Below are 18,291 nucleotides of genomic sequence, written 5' to 3' on the forward strand. Positions count from 1 at the left end.
CATAATCACATGATCCAGTCCTGTCATCAGAGTTTCCTCACAGTATTGACAGCTCTGTCTAAACACTGACAGTGGATCCGCCGTGTGCTTTTATAAGCCGGATGTAGAAACGCTACAGCGCTCATGGATTGCTTCTCCGTTATTTGCCATGAGCAGATAAGAAAATAAATGAATAAGACTCCTCTGGGATTCTCCTAAATGAAATCTAAGTGAGTTAAGTTGACATGGCAGTGTTGTTTCATCTCTCTCCGTGTTTTATCAACAGGTCTGCTTTAATGCCAAGTGGATTTACCTGCGCTCGTCTCATTGCTAAAAAGATCACATGAAATTATTTATCTAAGATATTGGGAGTTTTGAGGCATATTTCTTCCTCGCTGATAAATCACTTCTGGTAGACTCTTAATTAGCTATTTATATGCAAATGATCATATGATTTATTGAGACAGTACACCGGAGTTCCATTCACTACAACCACAAGATAAAAGGATATTAATATTTGTAGAGGCTTTTATAACCAGCGCTCACCTGCACAGTTTCCGTGACCTTATACTTCCTGATTGCATAACTAATGTCCTCCTGGCTGAGGACACATGTGAGATAAAATCTTTCACTGCCTTTTTATTATACGCTCATGCCAGAGTGCCTCTGAGGATTATGGGAAGTGGGAAGCGGCTCTGCCTCATATCTGCAGCTCCCACAGCAACATTATGTGAAGCATGAGAAGGGAAGCGTTGAAAAGATTCTCCAACAAAAGTCTCCTGCTTGTTCCGATTACGCTCTGTTTGTCGCCCGATACTGCAGGTCACAGAAATTAGCAGGACTCTTGCTATCTAGTCAAGTGAACGCTCGGCTGTCACTTCTGCGCTACGCCGTCAAAAGCCTTTTGAGGCGGTGAGAGTCCCGTCTCTGTGAATGCCCTTTTCCTTCCGCACAGGGCTGAGAAAACACAAAATGTCCCCCGTTTGAGCTCTAGATGTCATATTCTGTCGCAGATTGATTCCTCCAAATGTTGATAGAATGTTCCTGTTACAACACAGAAAATAACATTAGCACAAATAAGTGGTCTCACGACAATACATTGTATGGGTCAAAATGATACATTTTTCATTTATGCCAAAAAATCATTAGGATATTAAAGGATTAGTTCACTTTAAAATGAAAATGATAATTTACTCACCCCCATCTCGTCCAAGATGTTCTCGTCTTTCTTTAGTCGAAAAGAAATGTCGGCCCCGTCCACACGGAGACACGTTTAGCTGTATACCTAAAAAAATGAGTATCGTATCGAGGTTTCGTCCACACGGATCCGGCGTTTTGGGAGCTTGAAACCCGTGGCAGAACTAGACTTTTATCCATGGGGTGGCCGAGGCTACTTAAGGGGGTCCATAGACCGTGAAAGAACATAATGGGCAATGCTTCTTTTTTTTCATTGTTTTGACCGATGTAACATTTTGACCTAATGAATAAACAACCAAAATTGTAGAAATTTCACAATTCTTGATTCCAACGAATATTCTACCGCAAAAACTACAAGTGGCTAGTAGGTTACATAAATGTAAAACATTATTGAATACAAGTGAACAGTCAGCCATAAAGTGAGAACAGTGCTAAGAATGAAGTGCTTCAGGTCTAATTTCAGGTACAGAAATGTAAAAAAAACATTGCATAATCTTCACTATATATGACTTTTTTTTGTATGAACTTTTCGGTTTAAAATGACAGAAGACCACTAGATGGTTAAATTATTTCTGATATTGCTGTTATTGTGGTTCTTGTTTTTTACAAACTTAATTTTGTCTGTGGTAAACAACAGTAATCCACCAACATTGTTGGGATAAAAACTGAATATTGCATTAACTCTTTCCCCGTCAGCGTTTGTTTTTTTAAAGTTGCCAGCCACCGCCAGCATTTTTGATAATTTTCACAAAGCTTACATGGCCCACAGAATATTTTGTTGTATGAATATCTGAACATGCAATATATCAAATCTTCATGCATTCTTTTTGATCAACACTTTAATTTAATTTTGAACAAAAAGCTGAGAAAATAATTTCCCCTAGACTACAACATGCATAAGCAATGCTTTTATCGCTCGTTTCTGCTCCATTTTTTCCTGTGTTTTAATCTGGAGCTCCTCTACTCTTTCAGAAGTAGCGTAACCGTACCGCATGACAGTGAAAACACGGAAAATTGGTGGGGAAAGAGTTAAGACCCTTTGCAATATACAGATCGAAGTGGATTTGCATCCAAACCTTCCGTCTGAAATGTGAATGCGTTGCTAACATCTGTAAATATATATTTGTTCTGTTGCATTGCTTGTTTGTTCACTGGTTCTGCACTAACGCATTTTGTTCATGTCCCCGTTTCCAGAGAGCAGATATAGCCGTCGCACCGTTAACAATCACACTCGTGCGAGAGGAAGTCATTGACTTTTCAAAGCCCTTCATGAGTCTGGGCATCTCCATTATGATCAAGAAACCTCAGAAGTCCAAGCCGGGTGTGTTCTCCTTCCTGGACCCTCTGGCATATGAGATCTGGATGTGTATCGTTTTCGCCTACATCGGCGTCAGTGTGGTGCTGTTCCTCGTGAGCCGCTTCAGCCCCTACGAGTGGCACCTGGATGAGACTGATGAAGCCAAAGACCCCCAGACCCCTCCAGACCCGCCTAATGACTTTGGGATTTTTAACAGCCTGTGGTTCTCTCTTGGGGCCTTCATGCAGCAGGGCTGTGATATCTCACCAAGGTTGGTGCCTCGTCCTGTCACTTTATAGTCATAAAAATGGGTTCCACCGGCCAACATTTCATGGTGGAGCCACGATATGCACTCTAAAAACGCAGGGTTGTTTCAACCCAAATTTGGGCCAAATATGAACAAACCCAACTGTTGTAAGTAAGGCCTCCCTATATAGTTTACAGCATTATCTTTAAGAAACTGTAGTTATAATTGAATTCATTTACAATTATTTTTTCAGTAAACCATTGTATAATAAAAATAAATAAAAAGCAATTTTGTAAAACAGCTGGTATACGTACCAAACCGTCAGTTTTGTGTACCATTACACCCCTAATATGAACACAATAAGTACATTGTACTTATTTTTTGATGTAAGTACATAGTAGGCCACCTAATATAAAGTGGGACCAAAATTTTACTAAAAAAATTAACCCAATGGCTGGGTTTGTACATATTTAAACCAAATTTGGGTTGAAACAATTTTTTCGAGTGTGGGTTTGAGGAGTGGGCTCCACATGGGTCATAGGTCGGCATTATCTGAATTAGCCCCAATATGCATTGGCCATAAATGCGTTTGTCCCAATATGGGCTAATTCAGATAGATCCGGACTATGGACAAACCTATATCATTTCTACATTGTTTCAACCCCAAATTTGTGCCAAATATGAACAATCCCAAATGTTGGGTTAAAAAATGTATTTTAAAAAATTTAACCCAATGGCTTGGTTTGTCCATATTTGACCCAAATTTGGGTTGAAACTACTTTTTTGAGTCTGAGTTTGAGGATTCATATGTCGGCATTATCTGAATTATCCCCAGTATGCATGGGCCATAAATGGGTTTGTGCTTTCAGATGAATTCTGACATGAAACATGGACAAACCCATATCGTGTCTACACTGGTCCCATTATGAAATGTTGACTGGGATATGAGGGTTTGCACAGTTATTACTGGTTTAGATCACTGATCTATATAGAGAACTGGATTGCTCATGATCAGTGTTAATTTCGTTGACGAATAATTTTCGTCAACAACCTTTTTTCACTGACAAAAAGTGTTGGATGACAAAAACTATGACGAAAATCAACTGTCATTTTTGTCAACAAATAAAAATGAGACGAAAATTTTAGGGAGGGTCGATTAGGGAAGAGATCCAGTCAGAACTGATGTCCTGTGTAACAGATGCGCACATTTGATGTGAACGTGCTGATCTAACGGCTGGAAAACACGGCTCACGCATCCCCAATCCAGCTCCAGAGCGGCTCACAATCAATGAATAGCACACATTTATGCCAGGCAATTGTTTATGAACTAATGCTGATGAATAATGACAATGTTTACTTTACGATGTTTATATAGTAATATGTTTTAGACGGTTCTAACAATGCATATTTTATCTCCTGAACTTGAATGAGCTCCTGCAACTGCAATAGTAAGGCGCATTTCAAAATAAGAGTCAATGTGTATTTCGAGCTTGTTTATAATTAAAAGTCACGCATTATATATTTGTTTTTGGTTAAACAATAAACTGTATTTAATTTATAGTCAGGAGGAAAGACCAGTATTTGACACATATTCAATAAAGTATCAGGGTTATAATAGTTCACTAAAACCATTAAAAAAAACTTCATTACTTGAAATTAAATAAATGTTAACTGAAATTAAAAAATAAATAAACTAATTTGAAGCGTTCGCTTAACCTGATATGGCCTACTAACTAAAACAGAAATACAAAGTTATAAAAACTGTATAGATGTTTTTAAAAAACAGACAAAAAAGTGAATTGAGCTTTCGTGTATTTTTAATGTCAAAAACAAAATGATGTCAAAATGTCAGTTCAGGTGACAGTCGGTTATGTAATGCTTAAATACTTAATGTATTACAATTTAACTAAACTCATGAGGTTTTAGGAGACTAAAACTACTGTAGATTTAGTCGACTAAAACTAGACTAAAACTAAAAACAATTGAGGTGGCTAAAATATGACTAAAACTAAATGGCAATTTAGTCAAAAGACTATGACTAAAACTAAATCAAAATTGGTTTTCCCCAGCAAGCTCACGCGTTCTATTGGATCATTAGGAAATGATATGATTTTACAGAGAAAACATTGCCTAACGCGACACCGTTTTTATATCTGAAGTCTCTCTGTACATTCTTACAACACAAACGTCCTAATTGTAATTGTGCCGGGAATTTCCTCTGCTTATTAAAATGTTACGTTCATATTCATTACAGTAGTGAACAGCTGACGAACGCATTTGTACTAAAAAAGTGCGCATTCTGAAATCAGAGTAAAGATTTATGCCTTGTAACCTGGAATGGCGTTATACTGTCGTGTTTATGTATTCATATTGTGCTGTAGTGTTGTGTTTATTCATACAGTAGGCCAAATGCAAATGTTTCAACAATGATTTCGTTAACGGCATGCATTTTGAAGGAGCTCATGAATTAAACGATGGCTAAATGAATAATTAATTCAACAACATGGCATACACAACACTTTACTCATATGGAAACTGTACACGCCATAAATGTGCGTTGTCTTTAAGAGAATCAGGAAATGAAATACATGTATCATAACTTATTCAGACAAATATCTGTGATGCATGACAAATTTTGAATTTGAATACAATATAGTGCAATATGATGTGTTGGATTTACTTAAAATATATATGCACCATTTTTGCATCACACTTTTTAAGTAAACCCAACTTAAAAATATATGTAACACGATAGAATCTACTAAGTAATGTTAAGTTAACACAACTTGCACATACTTGCATGTTACATATATTTTTAAGTAAAGAATGTTGAGTGAACTCAACTATTTAAGTACATATAAATAAGGTTTTCTTGTTAATTTTAAGTAAAATTATTCCAAGTTGGGTTTACTTAAAAAGTGTGATGCAAAAATGGTGCATATATATTTTAAGTAAATCCAACACATCATTTTTACCAGTGCAGGTAAACACAGATATATGTTATGTTTAATATTTCCTCCATAATTACATAGCCTACACGTGTTTTGTTAGTTACCTGTGTCGAAAGCAGTATACACACCCAGATCAACGATTTCAATATATGACTGATCCTCTCCGAAAGACCATAAACATTACACATAACATCTGAAGTGACAATTAAATCACATACATATATCGTAAAGCTTATATATAAGTAAATGTTTTGGCTGCGAGTCAATGATGGGAATAGTAAGATGGCCGCCTGAACACTTCCGGTGTCTTCACAGAACGCGATGAGCAGTCCAGTCATTATATAGATCAGTGGTTTAGATACACTGGGGTCCTCAAAGCAGATTTAACTGAAAAACATCCCAGATTTTCATGACATCAGATTGTAAATCGATATCCATCAATCTATGGGAATTCATTCATTAGTCAAAATACATGATTACTCGTGTACATGAACATTGTCATTCAACACCATGCTATATATCAGTGATATAAGCGTCACGGTGCGCTTCTATAGGGGACTTTGCAGACGAAGCACATTATACACATTACAGCTCTAATTTTGAGGCTAATGCCAGTATTTCACGTTTGAAAGATTATGCCGACACAGCTCTAGTTTTAATTTGTTCTTTTGTAAAGGATTAGCTGAGCAACATATTCTCATTTGGCTCCTTCTATGAATTTCTCATTCACCTGATTCATTTATTGTTTGAGAAGTCCTACTGCAGCACTTCACAGGCATCTGTGACGGAGATGTACGATTATTCACATTGTTCCTCCATTTAACAGCAGGAAGTTGATTAATAATGACTCCATTGTGCGGCACGCTGTCATAGATCATTTTTCAGAGTCCCTTATAATTCCCGGCTGTCAACTGAGCATTCAATGAAAAAAAGATTCATACATTTCTCAATATCAGATATTATATAAGATATTCAAAATATCTCAATAAATAACAGAGAAGACCATTTTCTGACATGAGATGGCACATTGATCGATTGAGATTATAATTTTGATTCGTTTTAAGTTGAAATGACGTGACGTTATATTCATACTCAATTTAATTCATATTAATGCAAGCATACTAACTCTAAAACTACACTAATGTATGGTTCTTGCACTAGATTGATGTAATTTCCTTTCCCCGTCAGTGCAGTCCTGCCTGCAGCTTTCGCATTCGGCCCTGATCTGTAACACAGTTATGATGAACGCTGTACAGCATTGATTGGCTATTACATCTTACATGACTGTATCGCCACAGACTAGTTTCCAAATGGCTCTACAGTGTTATTAAAAGCCATGTTAATCCAAAACTCAATAATTATATTAGAGTTTCTACTTTCATTCTGTATGTGTATTTCACAAAGTGAATAGTCTTCTAAAGGCCAAACTGCCCGACATTTAGCCCAAGGGAAGAAAAGAAAAAAAACATACTTACATGTGAATATATTGCATTTGCAAAAAGCGCTTCTCCGTGTAGCTAAACTGAAGCTCAGGCAAGTCACGGATCTAAATAAAGTGGATGAACGAAGAACAAATACAGTTGAGAAATAAAACATGTGGAGATGATTTGATACAGCAGAATAGAGATGATCAACTACTTGCACTAAGAATGAGACACAACGCTTTGACAGTGCAATCGCTTCCTCTGTGATAACCAAATTCACCAAAAACATTATAAACGGATTTGTAACAAAATGCCTAATCTAATGTTCTTTTTAGGCTTAAAGGTATAGTTTATTCAAAAATGATAATTCTTTAATCATGTATTCGCCCTCATGCTCTTCCAAACCCATAAGACTTTAAATTAAGACATTTTAATGAAACCTGAGATGTTTCTGTCCCTCCGCTGAAAGGTGGTAAAAGATCCAACAAGCTCATAAATGCACCTTAAAACAAATCCATATGAATCGAGCAGTTTAATCCAAGTCTACTGAAGAGCATTATCACTTCATATGATGAACAAATGGTGTTTCACATCTAAACGATCAACTCACATACATGTGCATTTGGCAAACACAGAAGCTTGTGTGTGTGTGTGTGTGTGTGTGTGTGTGTGTGTGTGTGTGTGTGTGTGTGTGTGTGTGTGTGTGTGTGTGTATCTACTTTCATATTTTGGAAACAAATTTGTACCCAGAAGTGAGCAAAATCTCCAAAAACCTCCCTTTGGGGACGTCCTCGTTTGTAAAACTGGTATAAAAAAAAAAAAAAATATATATATATATATATATATATATATATATATATATATATATATATATATATATATTTTTTTTTTTTTTTTAATGTAAAAATGCAGAATTTTTTTATAATGGGTAGGTTTAGGGTGTGCGGCTTAGGGCGATGCCCCCATTTAAGCGAACGTGTGTGTGTTTCTGTGTGTCACTCACACTGCATGAAAAAAGGTGTATCCGGACCAGGATACTCCTGTATACACTGCTGAAATTCGGAAGAATCCAGGAGTATACTGGCCGGATAGGTCAAATTCCATGGATCCGTATATGTCCGTATTCATCCGAAATGGTACCAAATCGGATGTATGTTGTGGCCGTATACTCCCATGCTACAGCCATTTGTTGCCATGGCAAATAATCCCATCAAGTTTTTCCCAGGAGACATTTTCACACCTCTAAACAGCTTTGCCTTCCATCCCCTATTGGTCCTTCATCTCAAACTGGATTGGTTGTTTTTTTTTAAACCACTCCCAAAACCCAGACTGCTATTGGAGGACAGGGCGCATTGAAAACCCAGTCAAGTGACTTTATTGGTTACTTCTAAGGCTAAGGGTGGGCTAGGTTTTGTAGCATAGGGACTTGATTGGTTATAGGCCAGCTATGCAGATTTTGCTCATTAATATATATATATATATATATATATATATATATATATATATATATATATATATATATATATATATATATATATATATATATATATATATATATATATATATATATATATATATAAAAATTAATCCCCTCTCCCTCCCAAAAGAAAAATACACACAAAACAATTTGAGAAAGTCTGAAATATTTATTAAAAAGGTATAAAAAACAACAACATTCTTAACAGCATTATAAATGAACATTAAAACAATGGTGAAACAAAAACAAGTGAACTAAATGTATTTAAAAGGGATGAAAATGTAAAGGAACAAATGTAAAAATATAAACAGTCCAAAGAACATAAATATACGTTAAAATGAATTGGTAAAGAAACAAAAAGGGAAAAAAAATGAACAAAATGCATTTAAAAGATAGAGATGTAAAGGAATAAAATACACAGTGAACATAAAAAGGAAAAGAATAAATATACAACTTAAACAATATAAAATGAGAACAATAAATTTATAAGACAAAAAAGTGTATATAAAATATATTAAAATACATATAAATATTCCAAGTAAACAATATAACCAAATAAAAAGAACAAAGAGCATTATAAACATACATTAAAATTAATGGGGGAAAAGATAAGTGAACAAAATGTTTCTAAAGGAAGGCGACGTAAGAGGAACAACAATACAAAACGTGGAGATCAAAAGCAACATGGACATCTAAAAAGGAACAAACATACAAAGTATACAATATAAAACGAGACAAAGAAATCTATAAATTAAAAAGTGTATATAAAATATATGTAAATACTCTATATATGGGAACCAATAAAAGTATAAGTATATAAACATAGGAATAAAGAAAATATAAAATGGAACAATTGAATATTAAAATTATAATTATAAAAGAATTGTGACCAACTCTAACACAATGTTGTTTGAGTTTTGAACATTTTTTCAAACTGCCGTGATGGGCTGGTGATGTGATGCGTAGCGTGGGTCAGTCTAGTCTGGTTTGTAGTAGCTAGCCTAACCATCCACACTGGCCTTCCATCAACAACAGCAGCATCTTCATCAGACATCAGGTCTATAGTTGCGGTCTTCCACAGGTTCTGTGTTGGTTTGTGCAACCCTGGACCTGGTCTCCAGCAACTGCAAAACATGACAGTAAATGAACCACTAAAACTCAGAGAGAAGTATAATAACATTCTGGAGGGAAAAAGCTTAACCGGTTTCTTAACTTACCCGTCTCTTTCTCTGACGGTTCTGTGTGATGTTCTTCATAGTGTTTCTTTTCTGGGCCTTTTCAGACTGAGCCAAAGAATACTTCCTCAGCAAAGTCTCACAAAATAAAATACATCTTGCGACCTGCCAAATAATACATTAATAATATATAGTTAATGCCAATAAAAGTAAGTAAAACAATTCAATTAAAATGTATTTGTATAGCGCTTTTCACAATACATATTCAGGGTTTTTCCTGGGTCAAAAATGGTCTTCGGTGGTGGCTGACAGACATGGTCATCCATACACACACATACGCACGGTAAAAAAAAATACCCTACCCACTTGATCTGCAAGCGCAAAACTGACAATAAATTTGAAATAAATTCAAAAAAAGTTTGTAACTTTTGCTTATTTTGATACCTTGATGTTTGTTTTTGTTCCTCATTTTTACACTATTTACTGATAATTGTTTTGGTATATAATCATATCAATATTAAAAAAATAGTATTAAAAAAATGAACAAATAGCCTAATTTTCTGCCATATACAATTTTCTGCCATATACAATCAGCTAGCTAACAACAAATTTGTTCTGGGTTCACCTCACTCCAGTCTAAACTAAATGATTTTAGGCTATTTTATTTTACTACACATTGTCCACATAAATAAGCTGAAAGACTGTTGATAATTAAAAATAATTCTTACTATCCACTCTTGCTAAAGTGGGTAAGCACACTTGTGTTCTCATTTCAGGTGTTGTTCTGAGTAAATTATTAAACTAATTCGTTAGTTCAGTGTTGGACAGATCAGTTCTAACCAGTCGTTAAAATGATTCGGTTCAAAGGAGTCATTAGGTGGCGAATCGGACATTAGCAGACGCGTTGTGTGTGAATCCCGTCTGTTAGAACATCGCGAAAGATTTGTCAACACACAGAAAACACTTCATAACCGGATAGGATTTGTTTCCTGTTTATTGAAAGTATGCTTTATGTCAGCTGGTCAGAGAATCAGTCAATGTTTTTTGAGCGCATTTCACACCCAGCGGTAATTAAAGGAAGACATCGTCTGATAGCGCCACGTGCAACATGGATTCAGTCTTCCGACCTTTTGATTTTGATTAACGTAAAATGTGAAACATTAGAAAGCTAAGAATGCTTATTTTGAAGACAGAGAGAGTGCGAGCGAGGGATGAGCTCACTGGTCATTCTCTCTGTCACTCAGTTAACGCAAGCGCAGCAGTTATCTGTTCTACATCACTCATAAATCACAATAACTCAACAAATAAGGCTTTGGCGGGACAAAAATTTTTTTTTTGATTTGTTCAATGTAGAAAAAACCCTGATATTGTTTCAAAGCAACTTCACAGAAAACGCATGCGTCTACATTACAGAAAAAAACAGAGAATATTAAAATGACAACATTTTTAAGATTACCTTTTACACATTCAGGGTCAACATCTGTAAAAGTTCTTCAGGATCATGGATCCAAAACTTCTGGATCATGAGGGGGGAAGAAACATGCACACACACAAATGAATATTAATTTGTTTGATAAAACATTAATATTAATTATCAACTTACGGACATGGACTTGCAAAACATACTCACCAGGCCCATACAAAAACTTTACAGTAGATCCAAAATCCTGGTTTGCCTATAATTCTTCAGAGTCCAAGTATGGTGTTTTCCTGTCCTCTCTGCTGAATGAGTACATGATCTCAGATTATTCATTCCAAAACTCTGTTACATTTTATGACAAGCTTGATCTTAAAACTAGCTGACAGTAGGGATGGGCATTATGACCATATAATTATACATACATGAGAAATTTTATTTTACAATAACGATATCACAATATATATATATTTTGATGGATATTTTATTAAAATGCTACAGAATAATACTGCTTTAAAAGTCTTCACTGTATGATATTCAATTAATTAATATCACTTGATTCTAAAAGAAGCAGAAGGTCTTCTCTATTCTTTTGTTTTATTAAAATTATGACAAAGCTGCAGCCCCTTTAAGAACGGATGCACAGAATGACACGCATCCGGGTTTCCCCACGTTAACTTGAACTGTTTAACTTACTTAAGACATAACTGACTGTTTAAATCAAGTAAATACCTCACATGACAAGGTTTCTGAGATAATTGTGTGCATTTTACAGAAAGATAATTGATTTCGGGATCGCCTGCTGTCTGAGAGAGGCTTATTTTAACACATGCATGTCCCGTTCATTATTCTACATTCATGCATGTTTCCTTGTCAAAATGTCAAAAAGTTTTAGTACAGTCAGTGCTGCGTTATATACGCTATATTCCCATTCCGCAATATAAAACGGTAATGTTAACGTTTACAGCAAAATCACTAACAATAGTCAGTATCATCAGATCGCCATAACACCCAGCCCTATCTTAACAATATTACAACAAAACACAGAAACAGAATATGTAAGTTAATCACGATTAGCATATGACTTTAATGCACTAACGTTATATCTTGATAAGCAGTAGAAAAAATATAAAGGGGTTTACGTTACCTTCTGCCGTCTGCTGTCCGCCATTGAAACCTTAGTCTGTTCGTATTCATGTTTTTTCGTTCTCAGTCGACATCCCACAATCAAAATTCGTCCAAAATAAGATTTTAACAGGTTTAAAATGATCCATGCAATGCCATTAATGGACAGAAGAAGCCGTCCTGTTGAAGATTAGACGCCGCGATCGCGTCGCGTCCCCGCGAGCCACGAGCAACGACAACGGGTGTATAATTCAAACTGAAGGCGCGCACTGTCATTGGCCAGATTTCTGGATGACGTTCAGATTGACCAATCACGCTCAAAAGAACACGGAAAGACAGCAAATAGCCTGGCAAATATAGAAAAAAACTTGTTTTAAACAACAGTTAGAAAATGTGTATATTTATTTTTATTTGCTGTTATATTTAATTAATTGGTCAAATGGTGTTTTGTGGTGTGGGCAGAGGCTTGAAAGTTTCAACCTGGAGAGCAGTGCAGATTTGTACTCTTTAAAAACAATTATTGTTTGATATTTAGTTTGCTATATATTTTGTTATATTTGTATCCAGAATTGAATGTAAAACCAGTTTGAATGTAAAAATACACCTTCACTGTAAAACAGAAAATTAAAGTAAAATATCTTAATTTAAATAAGGAAAAATCTGTAAACTAATAGTGTTTTCTCTAAAACGTTTAATGTAAATTTCTGTGAAGTTTTTTAACTTTATTTGACTTAAGATATTTGACTTATTTTACGGTTTTTGTTTTGCAGCTGTAGCTGCTGTTTTTTTAAAGGTTTTTATTCTTACAGTGTAAATATAAAACTAATAAGATTTACTTTAAAAAGACAAAGAATAATGTTAAATTGTTAGTATGGACATAAACATAAACCTTTTATATAATGAGCTAAATATTGTATTACAGTTGTTAATTTACAGATATTGTTTGTAATTTTGCATGAATTTGTTATTTATGAAAACAGAAAAATAATACAGTGATGTTCCTGTATAAAAAAATGAGAATTACTGTAATTTGTCATTAATGATATAATCCTTAAAATAACAGTCAAGTTGTTTATTTAGATATTGTTTGTAATTTTACATTGTTTTAAACATAATTCAAAATTACAAGAAAATACTGTAAAAAACTGACGTTTTTTTCTGTAAAATTAGGATTATTTTATTGGTTGCCTTATTTTTATTGGTAACCTTATTGGTTGCACCTACATCTATTGTGAGTGGTGGATTTCAAACCTCAAAATGCCCCTCTTTTGCAGCGTGTTATAGTTAAGAATCTTGGAGTGACACTTTTTGTTAATAGTTGCAGAGCTGAAAGATCTGCTTGTGTTTCTGTGTTTCTTGAGCAAGTGAATCCCTGCTCTTTTTTATTCCATATTTTTATTTTGAGCATATCAGTTTTTGGTGTTTTTAAAACAAACTTTTTCATTTTCCACATTTCATCTCCTTTTTATTTAATTCTATTATTGCCTACAATTTGTAAAACTTTGCAAAAATTGTTTGGGGATAGTCTAAAATGTTTGGTTAATTATCCTTTGTTAATTCCATGACATTTCTTTGTTTATTTCATTACATATTCAGATTTTTTTGTGAACGTATTTGTTCAGACAGGGTTTTTATTTTGTACTGTTTTTATAAAAAATATTTGATTTAGAGACTCTTTTCATGCAGTGGTTTTAAGGCCCTGACACACCATTCTGATGGTTTGGCCCAGACCCAGGCAACGTGAACCAACCCCACAGTCGGCTTTAGTCATTGCTAGTTCAGTTTAGTGTTTCAGGGCCTTAAGAATTCTTTTTTCTGTGTAAAAAGCTTGTTTGCTGTAGCCTACAGTAGACCAGAGATAATTCTCAATCCTGAAGTGCTCCCCTGCCCCCCCTCCCTCTGAGAACAGCCAGCACAAGTGTCAGTCATTAACATATGAAAGGTCTTCTTCACACCTAACAGTCTTCAGTCCTAGCACACCCAGCAGTGTTTCAGCTGTATATGTCCGTGAAATTTCACGGATTCCTGTATACGTCCGCATACGTGAGGTTTCCGGGTTTTTCTGGAAATATACTGTTCCGTGTTACTCTGATCCGCTTTTTCCCACATACATCCGGTAAACATCAAATTACACAGGAGTATACCATGCCCGGATAGTGCCGGATTTCAGTGTTTTCATGCAGTGTCACTAGAACAAACCTCATTGTTTTTTAATCAGTGTTGGGCACGTTACTTTAAAAAGTAATTAGTTATAGTTACTTCTTACAAATAGTAACTGAGTTAGTAACTGATTTACATCATTATAAAAGTAACTAATTACCAGGGAAAGTAACTAATGAGTTACTTTTTATCATCTTCAAATGTTCAAATATGTCAAATAACTTGGATGCCCCCAATATTAAATATGTTAAATAAATGAATTGGACACTAAATAGAATAAATTATTATTATTGTACATTAATGTACACTATTGTAATGTTGCTGTGGGACAATGTGAGAGACACCTATCAAATTCAATACATTAGGTATTGTAAATATTATCAGTAGACCTACTATAGTGTAAATATTGTGTAAATATTATTAGTACTATACTACTCCTTTGGTAGTGGAGCTCACGTTATCACCTGGGTTTTTAGCCACTAATGTTGTGGCTGTGATGATGTGAGACTTCATTAGATTAGAATGACTGGCCACCGGCGTGGAGAGACTCTTTTTTCCTGGGCATAAGTTGCACGTTACATAAATATTCTTACCTTTCACCTCAACGAGGGAAAAGTAGCGCTTAAGACTTCCAGTTTGCGAAAGCTACCTTTGAAGTCGTTGGACTTTCCATCGCTCTGACTCCTCCTGGTCGTTGGTGCGTGTGTGTGTGTGTGTCATAGGTGTGTGTGTGTGAACTCAACCTATAAACCTCAACCTTGTCTCCCACCCACCAATCATCATCAGTTATGTGTACCAAAAACATGCATGGCATGCACGCATACCTGCACTCACCCACACACACACACCATCCAACCAGATAAAAAAAACACTTTGCAGGTCCGACAGACAGAGTCAATGAGCTCAATTATAGTAACGCCGCATTTTATTCTCAGTAACGCGAACGGCGTTGTAATGGGAGAAACAGTAATTCATTTGATTACTCGTTACTGAAAAAAATTATTCTGTTAGTAAAGCCGTTTATCTATAACGCCGTTATTCCCATCACTGGTTTTTATGCATCATGCACAAGCATCCATGTATACCATGTGTGACCCTGGACCACAAAACCAGTCATAAGGTTACATTTTTTGAAATTGAGATTTATAAATCATATGAAATCTGAATAAATAAGCCCCATTGATGTATGGTTTGTTAGGATAGGACAATACTTGGCTGAGATACAACTATTTGAAAATCTGGAATCTGAGGGAGCAAAAAAATCTAAAAAAGTTGTCCAAATGAAATCCTTTGCAGTACATATTACAAATAATAATACATTTGTGTTATATTTACGGTAGAAAATGTACTAAATATCTTCATGGAATGGATCTTTACTTAATATCCTAATGATTTTTTGCATAAAATAAAAATTTATAATTTTTACCCATTCAATGTATTGTTGGCTATTGCCTCAAATATTCCCTGTGAGACTGGTTTTGTGCTCCAGGGTTACATATGTGATGCGCTCTTGTATGTGCATTTAAATGTGAGAAAAAAAACAAAATATATATATATTTTTGTGTCTTCTAAGTTTTAGTTACCTAGACTTTCAATGAGGGGACAGAAACCTCTCAGTTCTTATGGGTTTGGAATGACATGATGGTGAGACAATGATGACAGTTACATTTTTGGGTGAGCTATCCCTTTAACTTGGGCTAGGCTTAAATCGGCCAATGCAAGAAAATGCTAGTTAGTTTAATCTGTGTTTCACTATGATGCTTTGTTGAGCAATTAGACAGTTTACGTCAAGTTTAGGCTTACAACCTTGGATTAGGTGCTTCTACATCAGTGTTATTCATCATTTCCCTCAAATTTTAGGGATAAGTTATGGGTAGGACTGGGTTTTTAGGGGTAGGATATGTTGTGACCGATACACACAGAAATGCATGTTTGTGAAGTTGATATATTGCATCAGGAAAGTATTCAAAGCCTGAATGTTTGTGTTTGCTCATCAGGTCCTTATCGGGCAGAATAGTGGGAGGCGTCTGGTGGTTCTTCACCCTCATCATAATCTCGTCCTACACGGCTAACCTGGCTGCCTTCCTCACAGTAGAGAGGATGGTCTCTCCCATAGAGAGCGCTGAAGATCTAGCCAAACAAACAGAGATCGCATACGGAACCCTGGACTCAGGATCAACCAAAGAGTTCTTTAGGGTGAGTCTCGTCCCGTTTGAGAGAGTCACTCTTCTGCACCGATCTCCAGCTGAATTACAACACTTCAATGGCTGCGCACGCTCTCAGATCCGAATCCATCCTTTAGTTTACAGTAATCACAAAGAACACAAAGAAAAAAGGCTCCCATCTGTAGTCTTTGCCGAGCATTTCTTTCTGTTAATTATTATTTACGTGTTTGTGTTTGCTCACGCATCCCTGTTGATAAGACAGTGGAATAGCATAACAGTGGCCTCAAAAATGACATCGACACACTTTTAACATTTCTAAATGTCATTGCATTAGATGAAATATCAAACCAAGTGACAATTACTCTAAAGACTCACAGTACAAGCACACTTTACAAACAAAACGAATGTGTGTGTTGAGGTGACAGTAGTGCACTCACAAACTTCTCTCTAGTGCTTTTGTGTAATATTAGGGTTGGAAAATTGTGATTCACAAGCTCAAGAGTTCAATTCAAGAGTCATTAATAAGCCGAACATGCAGGTGTTGAACCTCCTTCATTCCTGAGAGACGGTACATTTGCAGGCTTATTAGTGGATTAAGGGGTAAATATCTACTTCATCCAGGAATCATTTGGATCCCGTTGTTTTACGCCATGAGAAACCACTCCGAACAAATCAGACTGAGCTGAATCACACACTGATTGAGACTTTGCTAACCAATTCAGTTTGTTGCCAGGAACTGAGGGATTCATTCATGAAATGGACATGATGATCACTATTTTTTTAAGATAAAACCTGCTGAAGTAGTGCAAGAGAATTGTCGTGTTTACCTTGCTAATTAATTACTAATTACTCAGCGATCTCAGTGCAGCTGATTGGCTGATTTTGCCCCTCTCAAAGGCATTTTCACACTTTTAAGTTTATTTTCTACCATATAATGATATATTTGGCCATTGTGGCATCCCTTGAGAGTGTGTATTAGATGGGAGGAACATCCCAGCGAGGTGGTTGGCGGCCTTCCACCTAAACTACGACTCCCAGAATCCCATGCGTAGAGGCCAGTTACAAAATGGCCGACAATAAAGAACTACAATCCCCAAACTGTCACTTGACCAGGGACTAGGTGTGGAGAATGAAGGATGGCTGCGTCCAAAATCACATACTCTCTTGAGTAGGTACTTTACGACTGCTAAAAACTATGTTCTATGTAGTATGAATGTAATCTGGACATGTGTTGTCGTTATCATGTGACCTTCAGTTGCGTCACTTCATTGTCATTCACAAATCCTCTCCAGTGGCCTCATGGGACAGTAAAGAGTCCATCATATGCACCCTTCAGAATCTAGTAGGTCCTCTGGATACTTTTTGCCTTCTCTTTTATGAGTACTGTGAATTCGGACACACTTCTTTTGTCACATACTCTTTTTTGCAGCCCATGTCTGGTGAAAAGATACTCTTCTGAGTTGAAAAACAAGGGGAAAGAACCCTCCTTTTTTAAGTTTTGTATGAATCCAAACAACCCAATCAGAGAGAAGCTGTTCTGCTTTGCCTTTCTATGAGACGCCACACAAAGATCCTCAACCTCACAAATTACCAGACCATCGATAGAGAGAGCAGGAGCGAGCTGCGCTATGCTAACCACCCAAACCTTGACCTACTGGCTAGGTTACTTGTGGGAAT

At 35.9% G+C, this 18,291-nt stretch overlaps 1 protein-coding gene across 2 annotated transcripts in view; it reads left to right on the forward strand.

The window, feature by feature from the left end:
- Positions 1–18,291, forward strand: part of gria3b (glutamate receptor, ionotropic, AMPA 3b) — a 213,026-nt gene that overhangs the window by 145,036 nt on the left and 49,699 nt on the right. For both annotated transcript variants that reach the window (XM_079838982.1, XM_079838983.1), the window contains exons 11-12: positions 2,371–2,744; positions 16,447–16,645. In XM_079838982.1, coding sequence (XP_079695108.1) covers positions 2,371–2,744; positions 16,447–16,645 — 573 coding nt within the window. The remainder of the gene's footprint in view (positions 1–2,370; positions 2,745–16,446; positions 16,646–18,291) is intronic.

The sequence above is a fragment of the Gobio gobio genome (genome assembly GCF_949357685.1).
Source record: "Gobio gobio genome assembly, chromosome: 16".
NCBI classification, from domain to species: Eukaryota; Metazoa; Chordata; class Actinopteri; order Cypriniformes; family Gobionidae; genus Gobio; species Gobio gobio.